General features: G+C 49.2%; 1 protein-coding gene across 1 annotated transcript in view; it reads right to left on the bottom strand.

Moving 5' to 3' along the window:
* Positions 1–13,368, bottom strand: part of LOC135806049 (midasin-like) — a 108,651-nt gene that overhangs the window by 1,525 nt on the left and 93,758 nt on the right. The window contains exons 103-116 of the mRNA XM_065320196.1: positions 12,192–12,230; positions 11,758–11,909; positions 11,148–11,286; positions 10,780–10,814; positions 9,929–10,318; positions 9,322–9,495; positions 9,002–9,079; positions 8,703–8,818; positions 8,072–8,246; positions 7,672–7,745; positions 7,052–7,166; positions 6,513–6,641; positions 588–668; positions 287–334 (exon numbers count right to left, since the gene is read on the bottom strand). Coding sequence (XP_065176268.1) covers positions 287–334; positions 588–668; positions 6,513–6,641; positions 7,052–7,166; positions 7,672–7,745; positions 8,072–8,246; positions 8,703–8,818; positions 9,002–9,079; positions 9,322–9,495; positions 9,929–10,318; positions 10,780–10,814; positions 11,148–11,286; positions 11,758–11,909; positions 12,192–12,230 — 1,745 coding nt within the window. The remainder of the gene's footprint in view (positions 1–286; positions 335–587; positions 669–6,512; positions 6,642–7,051; positions 7,167–7,671; positions 7,746–8,071; positions 8,247–8,702; positions 8,819–9,001; positions 9,080–9,321; positions 9,496–9,928; positions 10,319–10,779; positions 10,815–11,147; positions 11,287–11,757; positions 11,910–12,191; positions 12,231–13,368) is intronic.

Consider the following 13,368-nt stretch of genomic DNA (forward strand, 5'->3'; position numbering starts at 1 on the left):
ACAGTAACCATACCAACGACACCATCGCAGCTTGAATACATGATGAGTTATCGCAATAGCATTGCTGAAAGGAACGTTTTGGTCAACTCTGAGAAAAGGTGTCAGGTCGTTGAATGTCTCAGTACTCCTTGTCAGTTTTGTGCCCTGTTGTTGCACTCGCTGACTGTGTATTATCTGGTTACTTTGGTGGACAGCTAGTCATAACTTGTAACGTATTTTTCTTCCTCTTTTTATCCACCATACGGAGAAGTTGGTGGTATATTTGTGATGCCCATTGCATGCCTACCTTGGAGCCTTGAGCAAAGTTGAGTTGCTTGATATCCATGACAGAATCCTGCAGCAGGTGAATGATAGGAAGCGATGTCAGAAACTCAGCACCATTACTGAGCACCATGGCAGGTTAAACTCACTACTAATACATGTACACCAATTTCTAGCACCGATGGAAAAGCAAGAGACCGGTGATGGCACAGAGGAATTACACGCGCGGCGAGTGGCCGCAGCATTGATGTCACTATCTCTCTGTAACTATAGAAAAGGAGCGTTCCATCAACATCTTGCCGCATAGCAGAATGCAATGTACTGACCTTGTTCCCGACATTGTCTAACACGACAAATACAGCGAATATGCCATGTTGGATCAGCGTACGTACAGCTCGCTTCACGGCCTATAGACAGAGAAATACACACAAAAGACCCAGCTCAACACCTAGAAGTTATCTATTGGTACAATATAACTTGATAGCACCGGGGATTGATTAGATTCCAGACTTCATCTCCATACAATAGAATGATGGTGTTGTCAGTCTTTCAGTTTAAATTACAAATATGAAGCTGTCACCTGTGTGGTGGGTACGCGTTTTTGAGCTCCAGTTCTTGAAACCTTTTGGACAGCCCAGCCGGCATTAGGCCGGACTGGAGGTAAGTAGGTAGGTTGTAGCAGTAGTAGTAGTAGTGGCAGCAGTTGCAGTAGTGTAGTTAGGTAGCTAGGTTGTGCACAACGAGAATCTTTGCGCCATGGGTGAGCTCTCAAGTGCGGAGCAGGTGAAGCTACTTTGTAGCATTCCCGGAATACATCACAACGTGGTCAGCCTTGTAGATACTTTGAATGCTTTCGTCAGTGAGGCCAGAAACAACGAAGTACGCCTCCAGCGGAGAGTAGACGAGCTCGCCGGCCTGGTCTTGGATTTAAGGCAAGAAATGAAGTCGTTGAAGGAGTCCGCCATTATGGCAGTCAAGCAACCATTTTCAAAAAGCGAGCTGGGCAAGGAGATCAAGAGTGCAGGTAGTAGTAGTACTACGAGTAAGAGTACCCGTACCAGTAGTCCTGGACAGTCAAAGCCACGCGCAAGTGACAGTGCAAAACTGCCAAACCAGCAGGTAAAACACGTGGGAACCCACACTGAACCCCGTACCCGTAGCGCCGCCACACCCTGGCACGCAACCAAGACAGTGCCCTCTGGGGACACAGAAATGGAGTATTCTGAGTCTGATGCAGGGGATACTGGACTCCTGCCTGTCAGTGTCAAGCCCGTTTTCGGTGCTACTGCTGCCAACGCTGGGCCTAACCAGGACACCCTACCGGCCGCTGCAGGTAGTGTTGAACCTGAAACTGGCAACACAGAGCGAGAGGAAGTGGATGCCATAAATGACGACAGCTGGCAGCTGGTCGCTGCAGCCCCACCAAGACGCCGGAGAGCAGTAGTGTTTGTTGGCAACCTTAGCAGCACCTGCACAATGGAGGGTCTCACGGAGTTTGTGCACCGCCGGTCTGTAGCAGCCACAGGGAACATCATAGACGTCCACTCATGCAATGTACACACGGCAGCTAGCGGCAAAGTATCCGCCAGGGTCACCATCGATGCAGCTTGCCTGGCCACTGTGACCTCTGCCAACTTCTGGCCTCGGCCTCTCTACTGCAGGACATGGAAATTCAATCCACCCAAGAAGAGCAGCGGCAACGACAAGGCCCACAGCAGCAGTGATGGTGGCAGTGGCGACGGCAACGACAATGCCCACAGCAGCAGTGACGGTGGCAGTGGCGACGACAGCAGCGGAAACGACTGTGGCAGTGGCGGCAGCAACAGCAGTGACGGTGGCAGTGGCGACGGCAACGACAATGCCGACAGCAGCAGGGACGATGGCAGTGGCGACGACAGCAGCGGAAACGACTGTGGCAGGAGCGGCAGCAGCAGCCGCCGCAATAGCAGCAGCGACAGTTCTCCCAAACCCGGCGCCGAGTTAACTCGGACCCCTGGGCAGAAGTCACGACCCCACCAGCGTGGTTCTCCCGCTGAAGACCAAGCTGCAAAGCGCGTGGCTCCAGTCAGCAAACAGTGATGTCTGCTGCCAGCCATATACCCCTGCTAAACCCCAATGCTACCCTTCCAGCCTCGAAGGTCCCGGGGCTCCCAAAGAACAACCAACTGCAACAACCTCAAACTGTTCGTCACGAGCCTCAACATCGGGTTTTTGAATATCTGCAGCCTGCGCTACAAGCTGCATGCACTGGACAGCCTTGCCCACCAGCACAACTGGGACGTCGTTGGCGTTGCTGAGACCTGGCTGGATAGTACAATCTCGGATGGCGAAATTTGTATTCCCGGGTACAGTGTTGTTCGCTGTGACCGGCCCGATCGCCAGGGTGGGGGCACATGCCTCTATTACAAGACATCACTCCCAGTTACCTATCGTTCTGATCTGCACAATAGCCACTTGGAGGCTACCTGGATAGCTATTGGCGGAGGGCAACACCAGCACCTCGTTGGCTGCCTCTATCGCCCACCAAATGCAACTGCTGATTTCTGGGGCCACCTGGACACAGTCCTCCACAATGCTGGCACAATCACGCCATCAATGACACTGGTGGGTGACTTTAATATCAATCTGGCTCAATGCATGACCAGTCGTCCTCACCAGCGCTTCTGGGACCTTATCGGATCGTATGGGCTCCGCAACTACGTCCAGTCTGCCACACGAGTCACACCCCGATGTCCGGATGGAACGCTGCTTGATTTAGTGCTCTCCACCGTGGGTACTATAAGTCATTGTGAAGTTGTACCCTGCACGATCAGCGATCACTTCCTTGTGCATGCAAGTCTGTCTCTACCCTCCTCGCAACACCCACTGCAGCGGAAATCAGTGCGCCTCACCCGCAAAATCCGTGCCATTAACCTTGCAACATTTCGTGAAGATATTGCCTCGTGCAGCCTCCACTCCTTTCCCCCTGCTGCAACTGTAGACGAGATGTGGAATGGCTGGCATGCCAAGTTTATGTCGGTTCTCGAAAGTCACGCTCCCCTGCGTGAAGTCAGAATCTCCACCAGGAGGACTCCCCCGCCATGGCCCGACCGTGATCTATTCCAACTGAACATGCGCAAGAATAGACTTCACCGAAAGTGGCTACGAGATAAGACTAACGTGCATCTACATGAGGAGTACAAGCGAGCCCGTGCAGAAGCCTCAAATACTTACCGGCGAAAACGCAATCAGCATTTCCAACAGCAGTGTCGTAATCACTCCTCCAACCTGCGGATGATGTGGTCCGTGATCAACTCTGTCACTAGCCGTTCTCGTCAACATCATCAGCCAACGTGTGACATCACAGAAGTCTCGGATGCCTTCCACAGCATTGTACATGATCTGTCCCGTCCGGCGCAGCTCCAGATTCCCATTGGTCCACAGCCGCAAGGCTCAATGCTGACCTTCCAGTCAACCACCCCAGATGAGGTCAAGCACCTCCTGGAACGGATAAATCCCTGCAAAGCCACAGGCAGTGATGGGATTCCTGGGTGTCTGTTACGTGCTTGCGCTGACCTGTTGGCTCCATCGCTTTCAGTGCTCTTCAGCTCATCGCTGAGGCATGGTGAAGTCCCTCTGGCTTTCAAACATGCTGTAATAAGCCCTCTCTTCAAAGCTGGCGATCCATCGGTAGCTGCAAATTATCGTCCTGTGTCGCTCCTGCCGATCGTATCCAAACTACTCGAGAAGATAGTCCAGAAGCAACTTGTTGCACATCTGGAGCGATCATGTGCCATACCACCGACTCAGTTTGCCTTCCGCCGTGAGCACTCCACAGAGGACGCCCTAGTTGTAGCAACAGATGCCATCTTAAAGGCCCGGGACGACAAGTTGACCACAGGCGTCTGCCTAATCGACATGTCAAAAGCCTTTGACAAGGTCAATCACAGCCAACTGGTCCGGGACCTATTCGATCTCGGCCTGGACAATGCCTCCCTTCGCTGGTTCTGCAGCTACTTAAGCGATCGAACCCAGCAAGTGCGCATTGGCCCCACCTACAGTGATGCTGCTAAGTGCTCATCTGGTGTACCTCAGGGCTCGGTCCTAGGACCGATCCTGTTTAGCATGTACACCCGTGATGTCCCTGCCATAGCCCATCCTGCTCCATCTCTGCAATTTGCCGATGACATTGCCGTGCACTGCCACAGAAAATCAGTGCTAGCCACATCAGCCTGCCTGTCAGGGGCCGTCACCAACGTCGCTGACTGGCTCAAGCATCGACATCTGCTTCTAAATGACAAGAAGAGCCAGGTCCTGTCAATTGTACCACAACGCAATGCGGGTCAGCATGTCGCTGTCCGCTGCAACCAGACAGAGCTTCCCCTGAGCCCAACAGCAAGGTACCTCGGCGTGACCCTTGACGCCGCTGTGAAGTGGGACCCCCATGTTGACGCGATGGCGAAGAAAGTTGTGCAGAAGATTGGAGCATTGTGGCGGTCCCGCAGATGTCTGAGCCTCAGTAGTCGCATCCAGTATGTGAGGTCAGTCATCATGCCTGACCTCCTATATGGGTCTAACGCCTTCTCTTCCTCCCTCAAGGTTTCGCAGCTTGATCGCCTTCAGGTCCTGCAGAACCGAGCGGCGAGAGCGGTATACGGTTTGCCGCCTCACACCTCGGCTCAGCCTCTGCTCGAACGGATGTCCCTGTACAGAGTTCGCGAGTGCTACGCCCAGAAGCGGCTCGTCCTGGTGTGGCGCTGTGTCAATGTGAAAGCCAGCAGTGTCCTCCAGGACCTATTCTCACCATCAGCTGGCAGCACCACCCGGCACCAGGTTTCCAGGGGCCTCACTGTCCCCTCGGCACAGTCAGAAGCCGGCAGATCTCGCCTGGCCTTTCAGGCAGCCTTGGCCTGGAACGCTCTCCCAAGGAGTGTAAGGGGGATCAAGGCTGCCCAGCAATTTAAGCTTGCCTCCATCCCCTACACCTTGCAATGAATGCTCTGTCTGACTTTTCCCGTCCACACACCACGTCATTTACTCTTCTCTGCGTGCTTGTGCGCTTATGAACTCTTTGTGTTCCCTCTGTTGACGCTTCAAAATCGCTCTATTGACACTGCAAAATCGCTCTGTTGATGCTGCAAAATTGCTTATCATCTCCCTCCCTCACTCTCTCTCTCTCTCTCTCTCTCTCTCTCTCTCTCTCTCTCTCTCTCTCTCTCTCTCTCTCCCCGTAGCTCTCTCCCTTTTGAAATTCGCTTCCATAGAATTGGGCACCATTGCCCGTTTGGCCTTGCGAAGTAAAATAAAAATCAACAACAACAACAAAATATCATTCTATGTACATCTGGTGTCTCACCAGGAATGGATGCAGAGAATGTCCGTCTGAATTTGTTTGAGTTCGATACAGAATGAACATGAAATTTTGAGTTTGCTTCACCCCTACAAGTAATATAACGTTGGATGAACTAAAAAAAAAAAAATTTCACGGTTCGCGTGAGACTCGGCTGAAAGCCGAGTTTTCCGCATCCGCCGTGGGAACGCCACCACCCTCTAGGATCAAAGGCGCAGATGCAGCGCCTAAACGGTGGGAGGTGAGTAGATCAGACCCACCACCAAGTGGTCAAAGACCGAAGTCCCATTAGCTGCATCCATGTTTCCCTCGTGCCAGGCCACTAATACCGCGATTAATGCCGATCACTCTTTCCTGACGATGGTCATGAAGACCGAAACGTTGAAACGATACCTCTAATGGATTTGTGTAAAATGCAGTGCTCTCTTGAGTGCAGGCAGGTTGCCTGCAAGCTATTCAAGTATACACACGAGGTTGAGAAACTTAGAATGTAAAAAAACAAGTTGTCCAAGTCATGAGCCCACACCTGCACGTGATTGCTAATGATCTCTGGTAAAGCTTGATGGCAACAAGAAGTTTTGGCAAGGTCTAAACTCTAAACTGAGCGGAGTCGCACAGTCCTGTCGATGTACTCTTGCTAGCATACCTGTTTTATGATGTAGTTCCCATCTCAGACACAAAAGTGACACCTCTATGAATCACATAGCACATACAGTCCACTCCACTTCTAACAAACTTGCATGTAGCGAATTTGGTCACATAGCGAACCATGATCTATGTCCCTGTTTGAACCCATACAAAATTGACCCCCTTGTAGCAGACTATTTTCTTTTATAATGAAGCATATATTTCGCACCTCAGTAGTTATGAAAATTAACTATAAAGGTTCAAATGCCTGCACAGTAGTCTAGCAGTTTGTTACCTCCTTTCCTTCGCGGAACACACCACGCCCATCTGACAGAATAATCAACAGCTGTCCCGGAACAGACGTTGGTGTTGAGCCTTGTTGTGCTCTGGCTGATGTCAGCAGTGACGTTGAAAACGTCAGTAGCTGGAGTGGACAAAAGAAACAAGACACAGTAGATTTGTTAACTTGGGCACACGCTATAGATAGGAACAGCTTCTTCAAACCTCGCTACCAGTATCTGTACTGATTAAACACCCATCTGGCCACCCAAACACTAAAACTAAAAGGAAAGAAGAAAACATTGTTTGTAAGAAACACACAAGTAAAACGTGTGGACAAGAATTTTATTCAAAACGAAGCAGAGCTTACCACCCTGTCCCAACTGGAATCTTTCATTTCACGAAAAATATTGCTAGACACAAACAGTCCCTTGATATCAAACAAGTACTTGCTTGCAGATGTAAGTAACAGCCTTTACAACCACCCGCTGACGAGACATAACAAGGTCGAAACAGCTAGCTGTCCAGAGAGTGAGGGTCTTTACAATCACGTACCTGTTTGAAAGAGGTTTCCTTCTGTTGAAAGGTGAGGTTCTGAAGCAGGCGAGCTCCGCACTCCTCAGAGAATGTTTCTTGCAGAGGATGCAGTAAGTCCACTGTCTCTCCAAACCTACAAAGGAAAGAGTAAGCTTTGTTGATCCTATTATCGATGGCAAAACTAGAATTCCCGTGATCATGATGCCAAAATCAGAACTCCTGCCCTCTTGCCACTCCCTCCCACCACCACCGTTACCGCCGCCAACATTGCCCCCCCCCCCCCCGCCGCCGCCACCCCCCCCCCCCCCCCTCCCCCTATCAAGTCTCCTCAGCCGTTTCCTTACTGTGGCAGACTACCATTATGCTAACTCATCTACTGCTGCTGAGTCCCTGATGTATGTCACACACTGTTCACTCTTTCTCAACTTCATCGGGCTACCAGTAAGCGGACTTTCTTGAGAAAAGCCTACGATCTGTATGAGAATAGATACCCAACAATCCTGTCCGGTGAAAGATTGATCCATATCCAGAGTGTCACCGGTTAGCTTCAAAGTGAGTGCAACATATCTACATCTATGAAGACTATGAGGAGAACACAGAAGAAGACTTCTCACAACAGCATACTGGTAGTCACATACCGGCAAACACCGACTTGTCCAGCTTCCAGCCAGCGCAGTGCACTGGTTACAACAGCCAGCGCTTCAAATGTCATCTAGATGTGGATATAACACAGAACACATACAGCATGTTTGGAGTGGACAACATAGAGAGTCAGAGGGGGTATCGAATATAAATGGACTGCACCACATCTTTGAACAGCCAATCACCACAACAGTTTATTTCTACGTGAGGATGATTGGTAAGCAATAAAGAAATAGCTTGGCTTGTGACTGAACTAACTAGCCACATACATGTAGCTATACTGCTGGTGGTCATAACACTATGATAACAGCTGTAGCAGCTCACATTGCCAGAAACAGCAGCAGAAACAGCAGCGGCAGCAGCAACAGTTCTGGCAACAGAATCAACATTACCCACCTGCTTTGCATGACAGTCCGTCATACTGGCAGAGTCATCGACAGCGAGTAGGAGCTGATACTGGCGCTTGCTGGGTTTGGTGCGTCTTAGCCATATGCGATCCTTGCGGAACTGGCTAGCAACGTATGCGACTACCTTTCGCATGTTCAATCGCTTACCAGTGCGATAGTCACCCCTGTTGAAGAAGAACAACATACGGTTAGTTTGTGAAACTAAACCGGGGAAGAGCACACTCTCTATTATCACTGCCCAATGTCCTGATCTACCAGTACTTGTACTTGTGTTAGATGTACAGTAACATAGTAGACCAGTCACTTTGAGCTTCACCAACCAGATCTAACAAGGTCCTAACAAGGTCCAAGCAGCTAGCTGTCCGGAGGTTGTTGAGTGTACAGTAATACATGCAGAACATAGCAATCTGGTTATTACACAATTTGACAGTGGTGGTAAGGTGGATTTGGTTCAGAGTTCCTTGACCTGTATGTTGCAGGACCGCTTCTCACATGTGTCATATTCTTCACAAGTTCACCTAGAACATTAAAAAAAGATACAATCAGCCTGAATGGAGTAATTTCAGTGCCTGAGAAATGCGCACCTGGGTGCGGAACACAGAAAGCAAAGGGAGACTTACTTGAGCTTTGCCGCCATTGTTGGTTCCAAGACCAGTCTGAGCTGCTCACATAGGGTCTGTGCATGGCGACTGCTCACTACCTCATACTGATGCCATAGGTGAGCTGCAGCAGCAGGCTAAAGAGCAAAGCAGAGAACGTGTACACAAAGGTTACAGTATAGGCAGTATCCAAGGCAGAATGCAGTTGCGCTTGTATTTTCAACAAGCTACACTTTCTCAGCAATATACGATGTACACTACCCCGTGTAAAGGAGAAACAGAAATAGGGAAAGGCGAATCATGGTGCCAGACTAACTCACCGATAGTTCTTCAGTAGTAGCGGGTGATGACCATGTGCTAAGCTGATGCTCCAGCTCTGCTCGAAGTTTCTCCATGGTCTGAAACACAAATGGTAGAGTGAAATATCAGAGCACATGGGAAACATTACGTATGCTAACAGTACTGAGGTACAGAGCGCAATGGGCTTGACAAAAGCAATAGAGGAAAGGCAACAATGGAACAGTGGTGACCATAATACGAACAATGGTGCCAAATTCGTACGGAGATATATGCATGTACTTCGAAGTATAAGCTGTCGGCATTTTCATGCAGTAGAAGAAACAACAATTCTCACACTTACTGCCATATCAATAACATCACCCTCATCCAGCCTGGATGCAGAAGCAAAGCTCTTGTTCTCTCTTGTGCTCTCTGGTTCTTCTTTTTCCTGCTCTGCATCAGAGCCAGACGCCTGCTCTGCGTTGTCCGCAACGCTTCCGTCACTCTTTTTCTGCTTGTTACCATGCTCAACAGACTAAGTACAGGCAGCACACACATACACGTGCACCACATGCATGCACCACACATGCATGTACACACACACACACACACACACACACACACACACACACACACACACACACACAAGCGCGCGCACGCATGCATGCACAGCACACACAGCAAAATATTGTCACATTACAAGGCTAGCAGGCTAGCAGAGCAGCTCTCAACTGACTATTTTAAAATAGTTACAGCGAATGCTAATCTAAATTATCCAATTATCCAATTTGTGCAACTGTAAACTTATGACTTTCTGTTGCTCGCCCTTAGCTTGAAACATTACAGCATACCAATAAAAAAACGTACTGATGGACAAAAAGTAAAACTAGGGTGATCTGTCACAGGACTACACTCTCAGCAAGTACACAATGTCCACACACAAGGCATGTACATGCAGATCCATTTACCTCCTTCTTGAGCTGTGCAGGAATGTCACTTTTCTCCTCAACATCGTCATCGTCGTGCTGAGGCTGGAGTTTGGATTCATCTACTCCATCCGCCTCCTCCCCAGTCAACTCTTTCTCCTTCTTTGCTATTTGCTTAGACTCGTTGGCATTCGCTGCATCCAGTGCCGCAACATCTTGAACCGAATGCTCCTCGTCATCACCAACATGACGATGAAGGTCAGCCTCATCCATCTCATCATCCCTCGCTCTCTGCTCTTCCGACTTCTGTGCTGAATCGGTCATCTTACGTCGCTTTGCTGGGTTTTCCTCCTCTTCCATCTGGCTGCGATCGTGAGCTGATCGGTCCCGTCGCCGCTGAGCCTGATCAGGAAGTTTGTCACTTGGGTTGGCCTGTTGTACAACACAACATCATATAGCAGAGTCCAATACACCAATATTACAAACAACACATCATGCAGCAGCGTCCAATGCACCAATACTACGAATCATGACATCGCTCCAGTTGCCATTTTTCTGCACTAGCGTTTTCGGCTTATGCGAAAGCTATACATGCTGTGTATATCTACATTGCATTGATGCCAATGCGGAGAAGCTTCTAATAATAGCGTTTTGACTCTTGGCTGGCGCACAAAGCAGTCAGCTTGCCGCAAGTGATAAACTAAGCCTAGTACAGTGCTGCTTAATGAAATCCAGCCAAGTCACTCAAGCACGCGCCGGGCGTAGCGCAGCCCTAGGCCTGCGAACACTGGGCTGCAAAATGGGGGGGGGGGGGGGGGGGGAGAGAGATACATGCCGCATCACTGCATAACATGAGCTAATACTGGATGGGAAAGAAATGTTATGAAACATACCTGTGATACTGGGGCAGAATCTACACTCATTTGCCCTGCAAAACAATGAGCACAAACATACAGATATATACAATCAAACATGATAACGAAGGAGTCAGTGATACGTCAGCACATGTATGATAGTTATTAGAGTGCGCTGCCTAGTCAGTTTGAGGTAATTAGTGCTAACACCATTGGACACCTAGTCGAATGATCATCTTGGTAAGGACACTGCAATGCTCAACACCCAATTGGATGGGCCCCGGATTAGCTCTATGTGCTTAGGATATTATGTACGTCGCTCTTTCCGAAGGCACAGCTATGCCATCGCTTTGAATTGAGGAATGCAGTGTGAGTTCGCATGCGTCAATAAAATAATAGAAACGTACCATCTTGACTGTCCATAACCTGACGTTGGTTAGCTGACTTGCCGCTATTGTCCTCATCCATGTTCTGCTGCTGCTCCTCAGCGGCTGCAGTCTCCTCGCTATTCATAGCCTGATCTTGGGCAGATGACTGAGCACCGTCCTGAATTCAAAGCAAAGAGAACGCATAGTACAATCAGATGGGCTTAGTAGCTTTTATATTACAGTGACTAGAATCAGCACTGTCGATAGACTGAACTAATAAATTTATTAAAACCCCCAGAAAGGTGATGTTACTTCTGGTTCATGATTATGATGGTGAGCCTAAGAATATGCAAGCTGACCGAGACTAAGACTTTTGATGGCTGGTGGCCTGATTCTAATTCTTCAGGGGAAAGTCATAGAAGAAGTAAATGCGGATCGCATGCATATGCTGCACTGCCCGAGGAATTCTGAGAAGGTTTGCGTGGCTGAGCACACATGTTACACAAACAGTAACTCAAGCCACATTCCAAGTACATGTACATGTACAGGACATGATAATGGCTGGAGAAACTTGAAACCTTTGCGACAACCAGCCACAAGATACATAAACATAATTATGCACAGCACACTGCTACTAGCAGCTTCTCACCTGAATGACGTGTTCTCCAGTGTTCTCATTGGCATTTGTCTCATCATTGTTATTAGGACCCGCTTCCTCGTCATTCTTATCTGGATCAAATTCTTCTGCCTCCAGCTCAGGATTGGGACTGCCTTCAGCCTGAGTTTCAGTCTTGGACTCTTCTAAACCGCCCAAATATCACATAGAAGAGAAACAAAAACAGCCAGGATTACAAAAGATACATGTACTTCCACTGGAACTTTCTTCATATGCACAAATATGAGGAATGATGAATGAAGTGAGAATACAGTAGTGATGACTGCTATGCAGACCTTCAGTAAGCAGTAACGTTATGTCTCAATCCTTCCCGGCAGGACTGGACAGAGCAGTCCGTGACAAGTAGTACCAGTAATACGCCGTGCCTGTGCAGGGGGCGGTTACGGGAGTGCATGCATGCAGCTCACCTTCATCATCACAGTCCATGTCCTCCTCCTCATTCGGCTCTGTTGACAGGGAAAAAAGAAAATGCAGACATGTTACACATGCGAACACAACACCAGCCATGCCAGAGCACGAACTACCGTTAAAGGACATATTTAAGGATAAAACCAACAACTTACCTGCATCAACTGAGGAGCCTGCAGTTTTGGGCACGTACCACTGCAGTGTTCTGGTCCCATAGTGACGTCCGTTTCTCTCACCTCGTCGTCACGTCACCATGTGACCGTTACTTCAATCTATCATTATGTATGTATGTATGTATGTGTGGCAACGTTAGTGCGAACTTCTAATAGATTGTCTGCTTCCCGCACTTGTCTAAATTCTAGCGCCATCTGTGTGCATGTTCCAGCAGCACTGTATGTTTCGTTATCACCTTTAGAACTTTTGTCACCTTCAACTTCTTTGGGTACTCCACTTTTCTATGTAGAAAGTGCGCAATTGTGCCACTTTAAATATACTCATTCCTTTATCTGCTATTCATTCGTTATCGACCTCCACTGAGGAGCTCTTAATGAGCGAAACAGCCGTCTAGAGGATATGGAACATCTACCCAAGAACGAACTTCCTCGCTATGGAGTAGTGTTGTGAATGTGGGCCAAGAGTGCAGTGTGGAGAGGTGGACGGTTCAGATTATTTTCAAATGGCCGAGTTTGTCGCTACTTCTGAGTTCCAGAAGGTTCTAGGGCTCTGGAGATGGCGGCCATCTTTGACGCAGAGCAGCGTCGTTCGAACGGCGCGAGTTCCGTTGCGACGCCGACGCCTGCGGCCATATTCGCCGTCCGCGGGTCACCTGCACTCCCGCCAGCAGCGTCAACGATGACATCAGCCTCAGCCTCAGGTGGTAATGCTGATCAGATGTTTTATGTTGGACACAATTTTGCAACGGCTTGATTCTATTTCTCTTAATCTGGGCTCTTCCTCTCCAGGTACTAGTTTGCCTCTTACTCCATCAGTACCCGTGAACGGCGGCCGTGGTTGGAGCGACAGCTACCAGGGTGCGCAGCAGGTGCGTCGTTGTTTCAACTGGGCATCCGGGGCATCTGGTGCACGCCTGTCCAAATTACCCAGAGGGAACAAGGAGACGAAATGGCCCGCAAAGACGACAATCGCAGGGAAACTAGCTGAGGCCGGCCCTGCTCG

The sequence above is a fragment of the Sycon ciliatum genome, chromosome 1 (genome assembly GCF_964019385.1).
Source record: "Sycon ciliatum chromosome 1, ocSycCili1.1, whole genome shotgun sequence".
In the NCBI taxonomy this organism is placed as follows: Eukaryota; Metazoa; Porifera; class Calcarea; order Leucosolenida; family Sycettidae; genus Sycon; species Sycon ciliatum.